The sequence below is a fragment of the Triturus cristatus genome, chromosome 9, assembly GCF_964204655.1.
Source record: "Triturus cristatus chromosome 9, aTriCri1.1, whole genome shotgun sequence".
Lineage (NCBI taxonomy): Eukaryota > Metazoa > Chordata > Amphibia > Caudata > Salamandridae > Triturus > Triturus cristatus.
This window is the reverse complement of record NC_140592.1, coordinates 1,034,379,597-1,034,399,717: the sequence shown is the minus strand read 5'-3', so window position 1 is coordinate 1,034,399,717 and position 20,121 is coordinate 1,034,379,597. Positions and strand designations below refer to the sequence as shown.

Genomic DNA, 20,121 nt, shown 5'->3' with positions numbered 1-20,121 from the left:
GTTGCTGTTGATAATTTTGTTGTAAATTGCCTCTTCTGTTGAAATCTAGACGGTTATTAGAATTGTCTATGTCACTGCCACTTGATGATGATGTCGTGTCCGAAAAAGTAATAAAGTTACTTCAATTCAATTTTCACGCACATTGGAGTCTACCAGCACTAACGCTCCTTTCTTTGACACTATGGCCTGAATTATTTAATCGGCTTCAAACGTTTCACAAATGTTCTCGCTTTGTTTGTTTCTTCCATCTGGGTATCATCGTCAAATAACAGATTTTTTAAACACTTCAGCTGAACTACAAATCCCAGAAGCCCCTCAGTCGCGTTACCCCGCGCATGTTTAAAAGTTGCTCCAATTGGATAGCCCGTACCTATTGGGTGACTAACAACGGAAGAAAAGATACACGGACATTGCCGGTTCCTGAGGTAATAGCTCCCGCTTTTTTAGCAAACTCTACTTACTTAGCTGGATTTCACAGGCGTTCAATACCTGACGCAGCATGTGTTCTTCCCCAGATTCGTGACTTGCGGAACACTTTCCAAAACGGCCGGCTGAGCTCATGCCGCGCTAGTCTTTGCTCTGGAGAGCAGACGACCGAGTAGCAGATTAAATCCTCCCACTCTCGCATTTGGAGGTAAGCGCCCCCACACTCTCGTAAAAGCTTCAGTAAAACTTTGCATTTCCAAAGTATTTTTTTACAGGCTGCTCCTTTGTTTATTCATTTTCTAGTCCGTCCGGAGCACCTGTAAACACTCGTGATACTTGGGATCCTTCTTACATCGGAAAGAAGTGCCTTTAGTTGATTCAACACCCTTCTACACACTCTAAAGCCTCACTAGTAAGAAAAACTAGGCTTTGTGTTTGTGGCGTTTCTGTGTCGTTTTTGTGTGTTAATTGAAAGCGGTTGTAAAGTGGTGGCCTTGTTTTAACTGGAAGAGGTAACAATGTGTCGGTTTTCCCTCTTTTTAGGACTTGGGTAGAGTTCCCCCTTCCTTAGATTAAGGTAAGAACTCTTTTCACACAGCGGCCTTTTCGCCTACAAAGTGGGTCAGTTTAGTAAACTTTGTTTTTTCTGCTTTGTTTGCAGTCAAGTGTTGGTCCTGATGAGAATCCCTGTCTACAAAGGGATTCGAAACGCGTAGACCTTTTTTCTTCTACGGCCAATCTTGCGGAAAATATAGTATTGAGCTTCATTACTATGCACAGTCGTGTTTATTGATGGCCTTTGTGTAAAGATTTATTTATTGAGTATCATTGTCTCACATTGTATGTTGTTGAGTGAGGATGTATGAGTAGTATGAATGTTGTTCTCATGGGTGAGTGTATCAATGAGTATAGTGGTGTCCAATTTTGCAAATGTTTATATTGCTGAGTTAAGTGTTTTTATGTTTTTGCAATGAATATGTATTGTCCCTTGAAAATGTTTCTAATTGTGAACTGAAAATACACACAGGATTAAATCCAACGGAACAATTGGTTGTTAGTGTCTCTGTTTCACTCAGGTCACTTGTAAAGTTCAGGTAATTTACACGCAGCATTGGCGTTTTCTTTTGGTTTTCTATCATAATTGGTTTGGCCTTGCTGCCATATGAGCCAGAACCCCTTATTGTTTTTCTACCCTTTCTATGTTGGCGCACATACATGAGTGGAACCCTCTGCCATTTGGCCCAGTGTAGAGATTTTTGGCTCGTTTTTGGCTTACACTTGTATGCACCGTTTTCCCAGTACATTTTCTGTATTTTTATTATTGTTTTTTTCACTCGGACTACATCACCTATTGCACTAGTGATGTGCTTGCTGTTTTTATGCAGTTCTGACTTTGAACATCTTTTTCAACCCATTTTGGTCAGTTGGTGTCCACGCATTCAGAATTTGGACTTAATGACTCTCTTTGCGCTAAACCAACTGGCTTGAATGTGATTATTTCCTGGCTGTGTTCCAATTCTTCCCTTTAAAATGTAGATGCCTGTTGAGAACATCACACATTTTTCTTAGACTGACCTAAAAATATATGTTTGAAAAATCCCTTTTTTTATCTACTTCCCATGAATGTTGCTGTATTTGGGCCAGGGGTCGTCCAGCATCCGGGAACCCTACTGTACCCAGGCCTTTCTGAAATCTAGTAACCCTGGGGAATCTAGAGTGGGTGGTTTACAGGCACCCCACCACAGTTTTCTAGCCAGTATACCTCACAAATGCTAAATAATGGGTGTAAAAACTCAATATCCCTTCATTTATCCGACAGATACGTGCAGCTAGCATCAAATGTCTTACCATCCAGTTATCACACACCTCTCCCAAAAATAGCGGTACCCTTTTATGAGTTGTTGGGCTTTTTGTGCATGTCTGGATAGGCCCAATGGTAGGACATATCCCGCTGGCTGAAAGTTCCTAAGTTTTCGTGGAAATGAGAGAAAATTGTGTTTTTACACACATACTTCTATATTTGCAGGGCATTATAAGTAGGATTGTAACAGGGACCATGCAAGTCCCTCAAAACAGAACTCCCCCAAGTGTCTAGTTTTCAGAAGTGTCTGGTGTTGGTATCGCAGTTAACCCCCAAATGCAAAATGACAAATTCAAAAGGATAATCTTAATGTTTCTGTACTAAAGGAAGTCGACACCATACACCATGTATCAAGTAATCTGCCCAATAAGCTTTATTGGAGACACAACCTGGTGTCAGTCCTGCACAAAGTGCCAGGGATCAACTGCCCACCTTGGAATTCCCTCAGCATTACAATCTAGCGTAGAACCCTCAACATGGAAGATATTCAAAATCCCTAGAACATAACATCACTTACATCATAACACATCCGCTTCCCTTCTAATATAAACAATACATGAAAATAAAATAAAGGACAACAAGAAAAGAACAGAGCAAAGATAAATCTATACAAAAACACCTCCTAAGATCTGTCATAATTCTCAAGATAGATAGGTGGTCTCCGAACTCTTCAAATCCCTGTATCACCTTCCCTTCCTTGAACAACCACCACCTTTGCAGCCTGCTATTCTTCTGTGCCAGGTTCGGGCTGCTGCTCTCCGTGAAGACTGCAGCCCCTCCGCCGCCTCCGCCCACACGCTGCAGCCACGCACACGCACTCCCATAAACTCAACGTTCAGTTTGCCGGACTGCTCTTGGCCACGGGTACTCGGGTTCCACAGAACCATCGGGTGCAGTGAGATTCTACTGTAAACAGCGGGCGACCAGAACTTACTACAACAGGTCAGTTGTAGTAAATTTTGGCACAGCTGTTCCACATGCCCGGAATTACAGCTTATGTTCCTGCATTTTACCTAACAAAAGACACACACATGATGGACAGAATGCAGAGTAAATCGAACATTCACCCCCAGTCAAGAGATCTGGGTTAAATTTATCGTTCTTATGCTCAGCATGCTAACCCAGTTTAGACCCAGCCATATACAAATCAGTCTTGACCCTGTTCCTCATGAGAACAGTCCAGACCGAACTGCCAAGCCAGGTCCTCACTGGACCAGAAACAAGCATCATGGCATTGCCCAGGTGTCCGTCCTGTGCTCTCCATGCCATTGGAGTCAAGCTGGCCTGACTGATGAGGAGTGATACCCCGAAACCGGGCCCAGGATGCTTGTTTCCAGTCCAGGAAGGACCTCGCCCGGCTGTTCAGGCTGGACTGTTCCCATGTGAACAGGGTCAAGACTAATTTGCATATGGCTGGGTTGGCTGACAGTAATTGCATGGGGAGCAAAAAAATATGGCGTTAGGCCCAGATTTCTGTACTGGGATGAATGTATGACATTGTTCAGCATTCTGTCCATCAATTGTTTTTTTTGCATTTTACCTAGGTATATCATAGAAAGTATGACCTCGCATCTCTTGAGTCTCACTCACTCAGTCACTCTAGCTCACGCTCACATTCTAACTTAGTTTCACTTATTCCAACTCCCTCTGACTCACTCAATCTCACTTAGTTACACTCTCACAAAACATTTCACATGGTTTCATTTTGCTTACTTACCTTCAGCTACCTGAACTGTTGTGCTTCGGATAATGGTGTTGGGTAGACTCACAAGGTGGGTACACACCTCCTTACAGCCTCAAGAACTGAAGCTCAAAGTTGGAGCCTGCACAGACTCCAGCTGTTCGTTTCTTGCCTTTTCACCTCATCTTGTTATAAGGTAGAGTGTAGTGAGTGAAGCTCTTGCCAACCTCTCTCCCATGATGAGATGGGAGAGGATGAGCTGACAGCATGACTGATGGGCAGCCCTGGGCATTGTAGGAATTACCACAAAAGCGCCCAGGGCTACCTGTACCAGTGACAGTACAGCAGTTCACTAATGGGGAGGTCTTGAGGCTGGACAGGATCCAGAGGCCAAGGCTAGAACTTTGTTAGTCCTGGTAAATCTCATTGATAACTGATTTACTGCCTCAGGTGGCAGCAAGGGTGGGCATACTTTTTATTGTACTAGTGGATAATAGGTTATTATTAATTACGGGCGTTATAATTAAAAAAAGGGGGGCGAAATAAGTGCGAGTGCTACTGAAATTACAGGTTTTATTCTATGAAACCCTTAAGTAGTGTATCTAGAGGATGAATTTCAGAGCCGCTTTTTCTCTATCTTTTGTCATGGTGGGCTCTTTTCCCAGGGATCCTGACCCATCCCCTTTTGCCCCTTGGCCTTGTACTAGATTTCTGATTGATGTTACAATCAGGGTTGAGGACCTAGATGTCTGGGAGTGGGATTCTTGCAGCCTTGCATAAGGCGTTGAGACTGGAAATAAGTATTCCGTTTTTACAGCTACACTGCTTCCAGTCTTCACCAATGCGACTGATCCTGCAAGCTTAAAAATACTTAATGTACCAAACATTTCTCCAAACATTAGCCTCTTGATGCTAACCAAGCAATGTTTTGTGAAAGGTCATGCTCCTCAAATGTGGGCCACTTTTTGGGGGGATGCCCGGGCCTATTTCTGGCCCCAATCCGACCCTGGTGCTAAAGTGCATGTTCTCTTTGTCTAAAATGTTATGGCATTTGGTTTCTCCATGATTGGCATATTTGATTTACTAATAAGTCCCCAGTACAGTGCACTGTGTGTGCCCAGGGCCTGTAACTAAAATACTACTAGTGGGACTACGGCACTGATTGTGCACCCACTCGTTAGCCCTTCAAACAGGACTCTAGACAGTCACACAGAAAGGGAGCGGAGGTGTGCCCTGCATATCCTGATGACCCATCACCAAGCTGATGAGTCTTCCTGAGCTAGAGCGGTTGGAGGAGTTGACACTTGCACTTGAATAGAGCTGTGCCTGTCCCCACACAAAAAGCTGCATACCCCCTGCAGTGTGTCTGGAGCCAGGGCCAAGAAGGGCAGGGTATTTTGCACTACAAAGACCATTCTTTAAAGTCTCCCTATTTCAAAGTCTAAAATGGTTAGAGGTACTGGACCTCTGACACCATCTACTCAGTTTCTGGACTGAGGACATTCTGCCAGGAAGAAGAGCTGTTCTGCCAGAATGGAATGACACTTTCCTGTTTACTTTGTGCTGTGTTTGCCTGCTGCTTTTGTCCTGTTTGTGAGAGGACTGGACTTTGCTCTCTGCATCCTGCTTTCTAAAGTTTCTCCAAGGGCTTGGGTTGGAAGTCTCAGGGCCATCAATGACTTCACCTGCAGCACCTGGGCTCCTCTGCTGAAAGCCCTACTCTTTCAAGTGGAGCTAAATCCAGTTCATGGGCCCTTGGAAGTGAGTTGCTGTGCTAAGAAAAGACGAAATCAGCACATGGACTTCAAGTACCACTTTGAAACCGGCACCGCTCCCTGCACCAAATCTGTGCTCCCCGCTCAAGGCAACGACTGCGACTTACAACACAAGCTTCGACTAAACCACAGCACCTCTGTAGAACCAACACACTGCGAGTCTCAAGCACCGTGTCACCGAAGTCCGTGATGCCCAACTCTGCCGCAGCCCCTGTAGGCTTGTGGTGTGACATTAACTCCGCAAAGTCAACGCCTTGCGGCTTGACCCTCGACACTCCATCGGAACCGATACCTTGCAGCAACAGCCACATAATCTTTCCTGCGCCTCACATCGCCCCTGGTGTCAGCAGCTCTGCACCGCCTCATCTCGCCAGCACCTTGCATCGCCATTGATTCTCAAAGTCTCCAAGGTACGTACTGGAGTCTGCACGACTTTGTAGTTGGCCTGCACTTGTGGATTAGTCCTCATAAAGCACATCGAGATAGCCTGACCAGAGCTACTTCGTTTCTAACCGTTATAACTGCATTTAATGCTCAAACATTAATGATGTGGTGGTGTGTGGTGGGTGCGGGTGGGTGGGTAGTGGCGGAGGCTGTGACGGTATACTTTACACATTGACTCTTTAGTTTAGCCTAACTGCTTTGTGTTAAGCCACAAGAAGGTGAGCACATGCAAACTTAGTGTGTGCTACACTTAACCGGACTAGGAATGTGGGTCCCTACTGGGACAGGGTGCAAACCACTGCCAACTAGACACACCATTTTTAACAACAAAATGCAAATGCCTGTAAATAAACTGCACAAATGTTTCAGAATGTATCAGAATTAGGAAAGCAAATATTTTGTAATTCTGAAGTGTGGTGGAAACAAATATTTGAATAGGATCAAAACAAATCCATACACTAGCCAATGCGAATTCCACACATCGTTTGTGGGCTTTATAGTTTTTACCGTAAAACTATAGATCTCTGCGAATATAATGGTCATTTCAATTGAAAATGTGTTTCCCTGTAATGGCAGGGCGCTACCCCACCATGCATACTCCACTCTATGACGCTGTATTCCACTCTATGCCCCTTCACTCTATGACACTCTAAGCCACGACACTCTACGACACTACGCTACTCTACTTCGATCGATGACACTCCATGCCAATCCACTCCATGCCACTGTAGTGACTCTACACACCGTGCTACTCTACTACAGAATACTCTATGTCACTCAACGACACCCTACGACACTCCACTAACATTTAGACTTGCTGAACAGCAGCTACACTGGTATACACGGCTAAAACCCATTGGCAAAGCCATTAGCTCTTGCATATGCAAGAGCTATTGGCTTTGCCAATGCTTTTTTTTTTGGGCACAGCAAAATTAAGTGATTTGCCCAAAATCACAATATGGTGAGGAGCTGACATCGAGACTCGAAACTGGTTCCCTAGTTGCAAATTCAGCAGCTTTAGCCATAACGCCACATTCCCTCCCCCTCTGCGTTGGTGTTTTTAAGACTTTTATCACAATGATGGTTTTCACAGCCTGTGAGCCATTGTGTTAAAACGCTCAGAAACACCAACATGGACAAATTGCCTTTTGGTACATCTGACCAATAATCAATGTGTTTGTGTTGGCATTGGAGTTTTGAGACCAATCAATCGATCAATACTTTATTCGGTTAAATGAAAAACCACAAAAGACCATGCTGGTTTTCACAGCCTGCAAAAACCAACATTATGTTAAAACTGTAAGAAATAGAAAAAACAATAGAAAAAACAAAACTTCCTACACTATATCACTTGAGTAGAAGACAATATGTCCATACAATGAAATGATACCCACAGCAGACGGTATGTAAAACTGTATTATTTCATTTATTAATTATTTTTATCATTTTTTTAATATATTTAAATCATTTTTTTGATCAATTTTTGTGTAATAGTATATACAATATGGTTTACATCAAACTGTAGAAGCACAATTTGTAATTAATTGTACAACCATTATACAAATGACAAAACATATATACCATATATAGACGCACAATAGAAGACAATAAATCTGTAACAATTAACAATTAAAAATCATTGGTTGTAGATTATGATCATAGGACCAACGCCTACGCGCGTTTCGGAGCTCAAATGTGATCTTAACCGGCTCCTTCTTCAGGGCGTGTAACTGTGGTCTTTCAGACGAGAAAAAAGGCTTCAAGAACTAGTTTGATGTTCAATACTCTTATGCAACAGTTATACAGAAAATCTTTTTTACAGCCGTAGATCTGTGGGTACAAAGAATCACAATGAGTGATTGGGAATTTATTTAACTACCTTTACATTTATTTAAGGCTAAAATGGAGCAGGAGTCATAAAGAGAGAAAAGAATACAAACCACAATTTATATCTGTGTTGATACAAGCACCCAAAGATAGAGGTTGATATGTGTAATAGTCCCAAATCACCTAAACTGAGAGAAGATGAAACTAGAGAATAGATAGACGAAAAATAATCTCAACATACTTGCCAGTGGCAGATTCTTATATATAGGGGAACCAATACGGACAATCCTAAATCTTTAGCTAAGATATTTAACCCTATGGAGGGAAAGAAACAATGACTAAAATTAATAATGATGGCATAATGGGCTCCCAGAAAAGTGCCAATTAGTGCTTGCCACGTGAGTACAAGGCGTGGAGGAGTTCATTCTAAGTTGGGAGTTCTTTTACAATTGAAAGCTGTACCTTCTGGGGAAAATATAATTATATTCAATTATTTATCCCGATAGAGAGGGATTTACACTTCCCGTTTGATGCCAATATTATTTCTCGCAATGCACCGGTCAGATATGTTTAGTAACTTATCAGCTGCCTTAAAGGCTACACAAAGTTCAATTTAAGAGAAGATAATGGGGAAGCGCGTCCTAAAAAGTAATGTGGATGAATGCACGGTTTAATTAAGTGCAGACAGACTGGTTACCTGTTCTCTTTCTTAGTGCAGTATATGTGAACGACTGAAAATCTCAAGTGTGGTTCTGGTCGGTCATGTAATGCTCCAGGCACGAAAACGTCAGTCTAAAATAAATTTATAATGAAGTTGACTGAGATGACGGAATGAGGAAAATACTGTCATTGTTATAGGAACAGACATGAAATGATAATGATCAGAGGAAACTCTTACCGGGCAGTAGGGCCGAAGCTTGTCAGGATTTGCCACGTACTTGTTTAAAGTCTGGGTTTCAGATTTATTAGTTTGTCCATAAAGTGACGAAAGGTCGTTAAGCGTATCCGATTTAGAGTATAATTGCCAATGCTCAAGCAGTACTTCTGTAAGAGAATAAACCGGCGTTTAGAAACAATTATTTAACTGAGTCTGCAATAGTTGATTGCAGTCTTCTACATGGATAAAAGGACGTGGGGATAGAGAAATCGGAGCTACATGTAATTCTTACCGTTCCGATCAGCTAAAGTTCGGGGAGGGTGCCATAGCTTGCGCTCTTCGTCATTAGCAGGTGATACCTGGCGTTTCCCTAATAAGGAAAGTCAGGAAGTGGTGATTACATAGTGGACACTGAGGTAGGACTACAAATGAGACGGGAACGCGGCCTGACAATGCGTTCACCATTAGAGATGCAGGGCTGCAGGTAGTCTGTATCGGCGGACATCTTAGAGTGTGTTGAAGATCAATATCAAAGTTGAGCAGAACCCAGGCATGATATTTCATCCTTATTAAAAAATAATAACAGCCAGGTATAGAATACAAAGATTATAGTTGTCCCTGAAAGATACTTAATGATTACTCTGGTGCGTATAAGGGATATATATATCTCAAGACAGAGTATAACTCTTTGATGTTATATAAAACCTATATATATGAGAAAAAAGCGCATATGATGAGTAAAACGGGTGTGGATAAAGAAGTAGGGATATAATGCGGCCCGGCATAACCCAGATGTATTTAAGATAAATCTCTTAAGGTAAAGAAATGTAATTTCTTATAGTAACTATACCAAAACTGGTTTAAGGGTAATAAATATAATGCCCTCAATGTGGATAAGATGGGGCCAACATTATTCTTATATGGTTATATATATCCTTTTAGGGAAGTTTGTACATATCCGGCGTGCATGTATCCAATCCGCTTACCTGCTGTGTCTAAGGGTGGGATAGAATCAATGTGAGGTGTGCTAGTTAGGTCCATGGAATCCTCAGGGAGTGGTGCCAAAGAAGGGGGCAATTTATATAATAGCATTTTCCCAGGGTAGATGTTCGTTAAGGCCTTTTTCTTGAGTCTTAAGGACATATATCCAAAATACTTCTCTTTTGCGTCTGATGGCATCCACATTGGTATTGTTGGAGGAATGTATGTGTTCCAAAATGAGCCACCTTAGTTCAGAGATGCTATGGTTTTTCTCAATCCAATGGGCCACCAGGGGTGCTCCTTCGCGTTTATTAAGAATTGCTGACTTGTGTTCGCTAAAGCGTACACGGAACTCTCTGCTTGTTTCTCCAACGTATCCTTTGTCACAAGGACAGAGGATAAGATACACTACATTTCGAGTGCGACAGTTGGTCATTTCTTTGAACCTATATTGCTGTTTATCCCAGATCAGTTCATCTTTCACCATGGCAAATGGGCAGGCATGGCAACTCCCACATTTGTGAGTACCACTAATAGGCTTATTTCCAGTGATGGATTTCTGTACAAATAAGTTAGTAGTGGATACTTTGGATTTAACCAACGAGTTCCTTAAGTTTTTATTACGTCTGAATGCAAAGATCGGCTTCAAGAGGTTCTTTTTGGTGCAGTCCGTGTTTAGAATATGCCATTCTTTATTGATGGCTTGTCGGATTTTGTGATCAATGTTGGAATGAGTCGTAATGCAAACCAATTTCTCATCAGTTTTTGGTTCTTTGGGTTGCAGCAAAATGGTTCTGTCGTGATATTTAGCTCTTTTGTAGGCATCTTTGATGAGTCTATGGGGATACCCTCTACTTGCAAACTTTAGTTTGAGTTCCTCAGCATGTATATCATAGTTGGATATGGTGGTGCAGTTCCTGCGTAGCCTTAAAAATTGGCTAAAAGGGATGTTGTCCTTTTGGCTACGGGGATGAAAGCTGGAATACTGGAGGAGGGTGTTTTTGGCAGTCGGTTTAGTGTACAGACTCACCTCAATCTTGGCATCAATAATTCTTATCCAAATGTCTAAGAATTCTATTTGGGATTTGCTAATATTGGGGCCAAACTTGAGGTGAACATCGCATAAGTTAATCCATGCCATGAATTCATGCAGTTGTTCTTCCGGACCACTCCATATAAAAAAGATGTCGTCAATAAAACGATACCAATTTTTTATGTTTTCGCTGAATGGGGCTATCTCATTGAAAATGAACTTGCATTCAAATTCACCCATATATATATTCGCCACATTGGGTGCACAGGCGGCGCCCATGCTTACTCCAAGTATCTGTTTGAATATTTGTCCGTTAAATTCAAAATAGTTTTCTTTTAGTACAACTGCTAAACATTCTAGTAGGAATAATCGATCAACCATGGTATTATTTTTCTCCAGAGTGTGTTTAACAGCTTCAAGGGCCCCTAGCTGTGGAATATTAGTATATAAGGCTACGATGTCCATAGACACTAGAAAGTCTGTGTGGATATTAAACTGTATGCCTTCAATTTCCCTAATAAGGTGTCCTGTGTCTTTTATGTGCCCTTTGAGGTTAGATACCAACGGTTTTAGAATTTTGTCCACATATATAGACAGGGGTTCAGTCAAGGACCCTATAGTGGACACGATGGGTCTGAACGGAGGGCTGGAAGTATTTTTATGTATTTTGGGCACTCCGTATAGAATAGGTATTCGGTGATGTTCTACATTGAGATAATTGAATTCTTGCATGCAAATAGAACCCCTCTCGAGGGCTCTTTGTGTGATCTCCAGGATATCTCTTTTAATCCTTAGTTCTGGATATGATCTGCATTTGGTATAGTGTTCCGGAATAGCGAGCATAGCCTCCATTTGTTGTATATATGCTGGGCTATCCATAACAACAATACCACCCCCCTTATCTGCGGGTTTGATGGTTAACTCAGTGTTGTTAGCAAGTTGTTTAAACGATTGGTATTCCGAATAATTCAAGTTGTAATCAGGTTTAGGGACAAAAGAAAGAAGTTTCTGGACTTTAGCGGTGACCACCTTTTCAAGATATCAACCTCTATCTTTGGGTGCTTGTATCAACACAGATATAAATTGTGGTTTGTATTCTTTTCTCTCTTTATGACTCCTGCTCCATTTTAGCCTTAAATAAATGTAAAGGTAGTTAAATAAATTCCCAATCACTCATTGTGATTCTTTGTACCCACAGATCTACGGCTGTAAAAAAGATTTTCTGTATAACTGTTGCATAAGAGTATTGAACATCAAACTAGTTCTTGAAGCCTTTTTTCTCGTCTGAAAGACCACAGTTACACGCCCTGAAGAAGGAGCCGGTTAAGATCACATTTGAGCTCCGAAACGCGCGTAGGCGTTGGTCCTATGATCATAATCTACAACCAATGATTTTTAATTGTTAATTGTTACAGATTTATTGTCTTCTATTGTGCGTCTATATATGGTATATATGTTTTGTCATTTGTATAATGGTTGTACAATTAATTACAAATTGTGCTTCTACAGTTTGATGTAAACCATATTGTATATACTATTACACAAAAATTGATCAAAAAAATGATTTAAATATATAAAAAAAATGATAAAAATAATTAATAAATGAAATAATACAGTTTTACATACCGTCTGCTGTGGGTATCATTTCATTGTATGGACATATTGTCTTCTACTCAAGTGATATAGTGTAGGAAGTTTTGTTTTTTCTATTGTTATTTTCCCTGAGCCCTTCCTCGCTTATCTATTTATTCAGGGTCCCTCTATTGTACTTTATTGAAAACTGTAAGAAATACCATTACAGGTGCATTGTCTATTAATCAGAGATACCAATAAACAATGCGCCTGTTTTTCAGAATGTTGGTTTTCACAGCCTCAGTACCTTACTAGGAGGCAGGGGTCGGGCTCGGATCATGTTGGGCTCGGGAGTCCAAGAGGAGCCCGAGCTGAGCCAGCGATCTGGCTTGAGCTTTTAAGGGGTTGCCCACCTCTAATCTGATCTAATCCAATCAAAGTTGGAGCAGTAAATAAACAAGCATTTACAATGCAACGGTCTCGGCATTGTTAAAGTTAGAGCTATTGGCATTGCTCAGGACATTATTTTTGTTTATGTTTTTGTTTTTAAAACATTTAAAGAAACGGCATTGTTATTTACAATGTCAATAGCTTAATCACTCTGAAATGCGAGACCTATTGCATTTGCAGCCACACACAGAGCCACACACACAAAGCCACCCACACAAAGCCACCCACACACACAAAGCCAGACCAATCACAATGCAGCTGTAAGGCAGTGTTCTGATTGGTCAGGTGATTCTCAGAGGCTGGGATCTTCCTGGTTCCTGCTTGAAGGAGAGGCGGTGGCTGGCAATGGCAACCCCAGCTAAGTTTTTTTTTTTCTTTCCTAACCCCTCCCCATCATACCCACACCACCACCGTTCCATACCAGCCACCACTGATTAGTGGAACTCCGCTCCTGATATGAAAGAGGCGCCTGAGAGGTGTGTTTAGTTGTCCTTCGGTGAGTAGGGCTTTCTGATACTCATTACAATGTGCGATAATAATGGCATTAAAGAAAGCGTTTGTTGGTTTGGGCCCAAATACAGACATTTATTTTCAAAATGATATTAAAACTCTAGTTGAAAAGATCGGAATTTAGAAACCATATTTGTACTTAATAGATCTTCTGTAGGAAAATAAATTAATATTTCGAAAGCAATATTTTGTATGAAATAATTATTGTTGAAACCATTATGCAAATAAATATTGTGCAAAAATACATCCGAATCAAAATTTTGTAATCTTTATGATACTCTTAGTTGTTTATAAGTGCAGAGGAGAAGCACTTTTCCTTTCTCCTGTACTTCCACTGTACCTCCTTTTCACATGTCCTTCCTCCCCAGGTGCTCCTGTCCATGGCCACCGCTTCACACCTCTGTCAACGTACCCTTACCTTCACTGGAGATCACCTCTGGCATCTGACCTGACCCGTCTTTGGCCTACTCCCCCTCTAGCCCTGCATCTGAGCCCCACTCGAGTCCCGATATACTATCCATTGGAAAAGTCATAGGGCTCAGTTCTGCGTCAAAAAGCCGGGGCTGGGCAAAGAAAGACGATGGGTGGGATCAACTCAAGAGAAGGCAGGCCTGGTAGTAAGCTGCTCCGGCGTCCGAGGTCAGCTGCTGCTCCTAAGGCGAACTTTAGGCCCTACACTTGTGTTTTTTTATACGGTCTCCCCGTGTTTCATGAGTACCAATGGCAAGTAGCTGAGTGTGCCCTACCACCTGTTTACCTCGGTCGTTTCCTCTTCAGGCCCGCGGCTACGCCCGGGTCCTCTCGGCGAGCGATGCCCGCGCGGGGAGAGCCATCAGTCGCAGTAAAGCCTGTGACCGCTCTGATCGCAGGGTGTAATAAGGGATGACCCTGCGCAGCCGCACACAGCCGAGGGCTCGAGCGCTCCGTCTCTGTTTGCCGCTCCAGCCGACTGTGCTGTAATTAAAAGCTCGCCCGGACAGATCGATGGCGGCCGCAGATATGGATCTCGCGCTGCGCCTCGCGGTTGCTTTTTCATTGTGGCTCCGGCCCTTCTTAAAAAATAAGGTCTTATTGTTTTCCGTCCTCCACTTTTGTGCCAGTTAGAAGTCAAGGTGTTCTCTTCAACCACTACCAATTACTGGAACCTTTCAGCACCACATCAAAATATCAAATACTAAACAGGTGTGGAATCAGTCCTCATGAATATATGCGTATTCATTACCGCGTGATTGAAAGATCAAGCACTCGAGTATAAAAAAAAAATGTTGCACGGTAACACTCAAAACAACCACAGCACTGACCAAAAATATCATGGAAACTCGTGTAAATATAAAATGGACGAAGCCTATTCGATTTCAGAATCTGTCACATTCTACATAGCAGGGAGCACAGACAACCAAAGCCGATCGCAGAAGATTACCCATAAAAGTTAAACAATTCATTTGGCGCACGAGTGCCAACCTCTGGACCTCATTACGCACACACCTGAGAAGCCAGCAAAAACAAATAGCCTGCAAGAGTTTGAAAACGTTCCTTTCTCGACAAGCACACCACCGCCTTTCTCCGAGGCGAAGCAGAAATGCCTCGGAGAAAGGCAGCAGCGTTTCCGGATTCGGGGGCGTGTTTTGCTTTTCTCTCCTCTTGCCATTGGCTGGATGAGATAATGAGAAAAGTTGAAAAAAACACGCCCCCAAATCCAAAAAGGACGGGGCCTGTTCGGAGTGACGGACCTCTTCTCCAATGGCTGGCCAGCATTCAAGAGGCCAGCCAATGGAGAACAGGGGCGGGTTCAAGCCCCTCTACTCCAAGTCATTCTCTCTCACGAGCGAGACTGAGCAAGCGCAGCCTTCGCTAGCCGAGACCTAAAAAGGGAAATAAAGTTCAAAAGCATTTTTTTATTATTAAAAAAAAAACAGGGTGGGGAATCAATATGATGGGAGTGGAGAAAAGGAAATGGGTTAGAGAGCACAACAGAACGGGGGAGGGAGAAAGGCAAGCAACAACAGAGAAAGCAATTTGGAGCTGGGGGAGGCACACAGACGAGAAAGTAATGTGGATGAGAGAAGCCCACAAGGGCGAGGGCATCATGGAGGGGGTGTGGGGAAAGGTGCACGGGCGAGCAAGAGCAGCAAGGAAGGGGGAAATGGTTACACTAGAGAGACTGCTGGAAAACACATGCACTCCAATGGAAAAATAAAGTTGTTTCCTAAAAGTGAATAGTAGAAAAAACACAAGTAAACTGGCTATGCTTCACAAGAGGGAAAGACAATATGAACATGGAAAGACATAGTATAAGAAGTAGGAAATATTCACATTAAACCCCATTATATGTCTTTCGCAACCAGACAGCTTATGATGTCTGGCAGGCTCAACTTGAAAATAAGCAGAAATTAGGTACAAGAGAAAAACATGCATATTTGAAATGTGCCCAAGAATTCATGTGCCACAACTAGCCTGAATCCCACCACATTTCCTTACCTTGAATGCTCTGTAAACTTCGAACTGTAAGTTTGAGAAAAAATGCACACAGTTTGCTCAGAATTGTGGGATGGAAAACAAAATAATTTACGTCTGGCAGCAAGACTCCCATTGCCCAGTGTGCCTCCACTTCTCACAATTAAAATGCTGGAACCTATTGCATGGGATAAAAAAAAGTCTAAACTACAGTCATGCAAAATGTGATCCAGAAGAGAAGAAATCTTATGCATAATGGCTGCAATATCTGGGCCGGGGCTGGCTGCTATCCAGGGAACCCAATTAAGACCAAGCATTTTTTTTTACTAAATACCCACTAGAATTCATAGAAACACAGTCTGCATGGCTCTCGTTGCTTTTCTATACTCAGAATGCCCTGCAAACATTGAAATAAGACAACATGTATAATATTTTTACACATTAACGTGCTGGGAAATAGCAAAACGTGAGCCAATAGTGAAAGTTTTACCATTAAGCATCCCCACACTCTGTTCAGTACATATGGTATCCCATATGTCGGTGGGCCTCCTATTTTGGAAAGGAAAGGGCCCCAACTACAACCATATCAAATGCTATTAATAAGAAAAGAAACTGGAGAAAGATCCAATGCAAGAAGCCTGCAATGTTTGGGCATTTATGAAAACCTTTCCAGTCCCTGCACAGGCCAATCAACTGACTGGGCATCTAGTGGTGGAGAAAGACTTTTGTTAATTAATGGCTTAGGTGGTTTGACCTCAACGCCAGGGGAGGATTATGCTACAGTTTCCATATTCCGTGATGTCTAGTGGGTTCATCACTCTCCCATCGCTTCATACAATCAGAGGATAGTCAATGAAAGTAGTCTCTCCCATTTCTCTAAACAGCTAGTGTGAAGCTCTTTCCAAACATATGGCTACAAAGTGTTCTGATCTACCTCCGAGTCGAGACATCCTTTCTTGTAAAACAAAAAAACTTTTTTAAAACCTTTGCAGAAGAAGGTGTTCACTAAATCTGCTAGGGAGAAATATGAGTTCCTTGGCTCACAATCCTAAATCACACGTTCTGGCAGGAAACATGCCTTGATCTGCCTGCAATCTAATTCGGTTGAGGTTGTGTCTCCTTCCTTATGCATCCAACCCCTCCTGAGCTTTTGGAGATCGAGTATGCGTCAACCTCGGGGGGCTGAAGAGGCTGCTGTTTCAGCATGCACACTCTTGATATCAAAAGTGCCACATTAGCAATCCCTGAGCCCACACCTAGACTGTCTTCTTCAGTAGAAAGAAATGCTTTACCCAGGGGCTGGCTCGAGATTTCCCCTGTCGATCCCAACCTAGGCTCCAAGTAAGGGCTTCTAGTCAATTATAGGCCTCACACCTTTTCCAACGTAAAGAAATGTGTATCTGTCTTTCTGATACACTGTGAACATCCGAGTGCCACAGCGTTGCCCATGTTTACCTAATTTAATGTCTAGTTAACCATCAGACAGCTAAAATTAAAGCATCTTGGGCTCGATAGAAAACAACCTCTCAAGCATCAGGCAATACACACTCCTCATTCTTGATCAAAATGGAAGTCTGGCCTGAAGATTAAAGATGGGACTTTAGATAAATTCTCCTTAGCTCCATTAAAAGATTGCACAGGAGTAGTAGAAGAGTCAGTGACTCCAATCCCAAGTTATACCAGTAACGATTTTTAAGACGCAATATGTTGCCTACTATTAAGCCACTGATATAAAATAATCAAAGGCGCAGAAATTGTTGTCGTCTTACTTGACAAGTTCTGCACAAATATTATTTTGCTGTTATAGAGATATGCCTTCAGAGATGTAACTCTCTCACATTAAACCAAAACTGTACTCTGTTTAGTAGCACTAGATATTTGTTGAATAACCTGCTTTTTTTATCCTTTGTACATTAGTCAAACTATATTGTTCTAGGGCAGTGCAAAGTCTTCTTGCGATTCAAAATTTGACCTAGGTCTGATTAATCTTTCTGCAAAATATCTCACTTTTCACCACATAAGAACGTAGACAAGTCTTCATATTGAGGCTTTACGCAAATCTTCAATAAAGCACTATCGGCAAGCATGTTAAGTTAACAAAAAGAAGCTCTAGATTAAAGATGGGTCAGAGAAGTCAATGCATTAAATTAAGAAACGTATTTCCCGGCAATGACATGGCAATATACCATGAAGTTCACTAAAAATATTTGACAAAGTCAAATCAAAAGCAAAGTTACAAATGAACTCTCAATTTGACATTCTAGATCCAACGATCTACTCGATAATACTAGAGGCCAAGAAGGTTCTAGAATTAAGTATCTTAAGTGGAAACAGCATAAAGAATTGTAGATTGACACCTGGGAGTAACAGTGATGTTTTGTAGCGAGGGGTTCTGAGTGACATCAAAAAGATATTAAGAGCAAGTTGTCTATGATGTCACTTAGAACCTAGATGTGAAAAGGTTCCTTTTATTCAGTTACTCGTATACAAGTTTGTGTTGTAAATGGGTCCTATTGCCATTCAATAGAAATAAATAAGTACAATAGTTAGAATAAACAGTGATCATTTTTACATCAAATCGGTGTAACACTAACGATGCTTTTCAATGTTGTGACATAATTGCAACAACAACAAAAAAGTGTTAAGGAACATATGTTTGCATAGTCGATGGATATTAGGATCGCTATATAACTAAATTACTTTGAAGAACAGGTCTTCCGCGTCAATACCGCCAACAGTTTACATGTAAACTTCCAAGCATATAGATGTCGATATTTTTCAGATAGCTGGCCTATTTAGGAAAAATGAGCAACTCCCCTTCACGATCTTATTTTAAGATAAGTGTGCTGATGCCAAGCTCTCGCGGTTTCAGGTTTGTCAAAGCATTGTACCTCTGGGATTTAGATCGCACAGATTATGTGACAATAATGTTCGATTTGGCTATGGCTTTGCTACCAAAGTGGAACCCACCAGTGTAGAACCATGTTTAATTATGAGAACTCGCAATTTCAGACGGAAGAATATAATGTGGCTCTGAGCACCATGTAGTAGACAACACTTTTTGCTTTACACATTTGAATAGTTATACAATTGTAAATAAAATCTGAAACAGTCACTTGCCACAATAATTCTTTCGCAAAATATAACCTATCCATCCATACAACATACGAGCTGATAAGTCAGTCACTCCATATATTCGTGTGTTCACTGATCCAGAGATCGCATTTGGAAGTTGTAGTACAGCCTGCTAAACCTCATTTGGAAGTTCCCTGACAAATGGCGCACCGGTGAGTTCTACACAAAGTTTCAGTACAAACTGAGCCAGTTCTGTAATAGATTAGTAACCTTAAAAGGACCACGTTCACAACAGAGGCACCAGACCACAGGAGAATGCTCGGACCATGCATGGCTATGACTCAGGAAGAAAGTATTGTCCTCGGCAGAAAGGTGTCAAAGTGTTACCACTACCTCCTGCCAATCCTAAACTACAGGTACACCCTGTCCCTTACACCCTGACCCCAACTCACCTCTCGGTGTCGCGGACGTCAAAGAAAACGAAGTCGCCGTTCTGCACGCACTTGGCGCAGGTCAGCCTCCGCCGGGTGCTGTTGCAGAGCGGGCATCTCTCCACAGCTACGTACAGCCCTTCGGCGTCGTCCACCGCCTCCAGCAGCCCAGCGCTGAACCGCGGCTCCCCGAGTGACACCCGGGGACCTCTGCCAGTGTAGGAAGCCATGATGGCCTGCCATCCGCACCTGTCACGTGGGACTTTTGTTTTCAAAGCAGGGCATCACGGTTCCAGCTGATGCCTAGAGAGGGCTCCCAACAACAAACTCCACCCTCCTTAGAAATGCGGGTGAACGTGGGCGGTGTTACGTTATGAGCAGCGGCCATTTTAAGATCAGGCTAAATATAGTCTATGGAGGATGGCTATGTAATATCTTAACGTCCTGCTTCCTTACATTGAGTCTGCAGGATCGCAGCATCCATACGTGCCAACATTTTAGAAATGGGAAGTGGGAGATTAAAAAATAATAATAATAAAATAGTCAGGAGAATGTTTTTCCCTCAATTGATTTCTATCGAGGCCAGGTCTCTCAGTATGTATGGGACTCGCATGTGTGCTGCCCCATATCAAACAGGAATACTTTTAAAGCCACCCCAGAGTCATTGGTTGATCATCCTAATACTTTAACCCCTTTGCTGCTAGGCCTTTTACCCCCCTGTGCT

General features: G+C 42.2%; 1 protein-coding gene across 1 annotated transcript in view; it reads right to left on the bottom strand.

The window, feature by feature from the left end:
- Nucleotides 1-19,750, bottom strand: part of ATG14 (autophagy related 14) — a 199,593-nt gene extending 179,843 nt beyond the window's left edge. Inside the window, exon 1 of the mRNA XM_085626789.1 lies at nt 19,419-19,750. Coding sequence (XP_085482915.1) covers nt 19,419-19,627 — 209 coding nt within the window. The 5' untranslated portion in view covers nt 19,628-19,750. The remainder of the gene's footprint in view (nt 1-19,418) is intronic.
- Nucleotides 19,751-20,121: the final 371 nt, after the last annotated feature.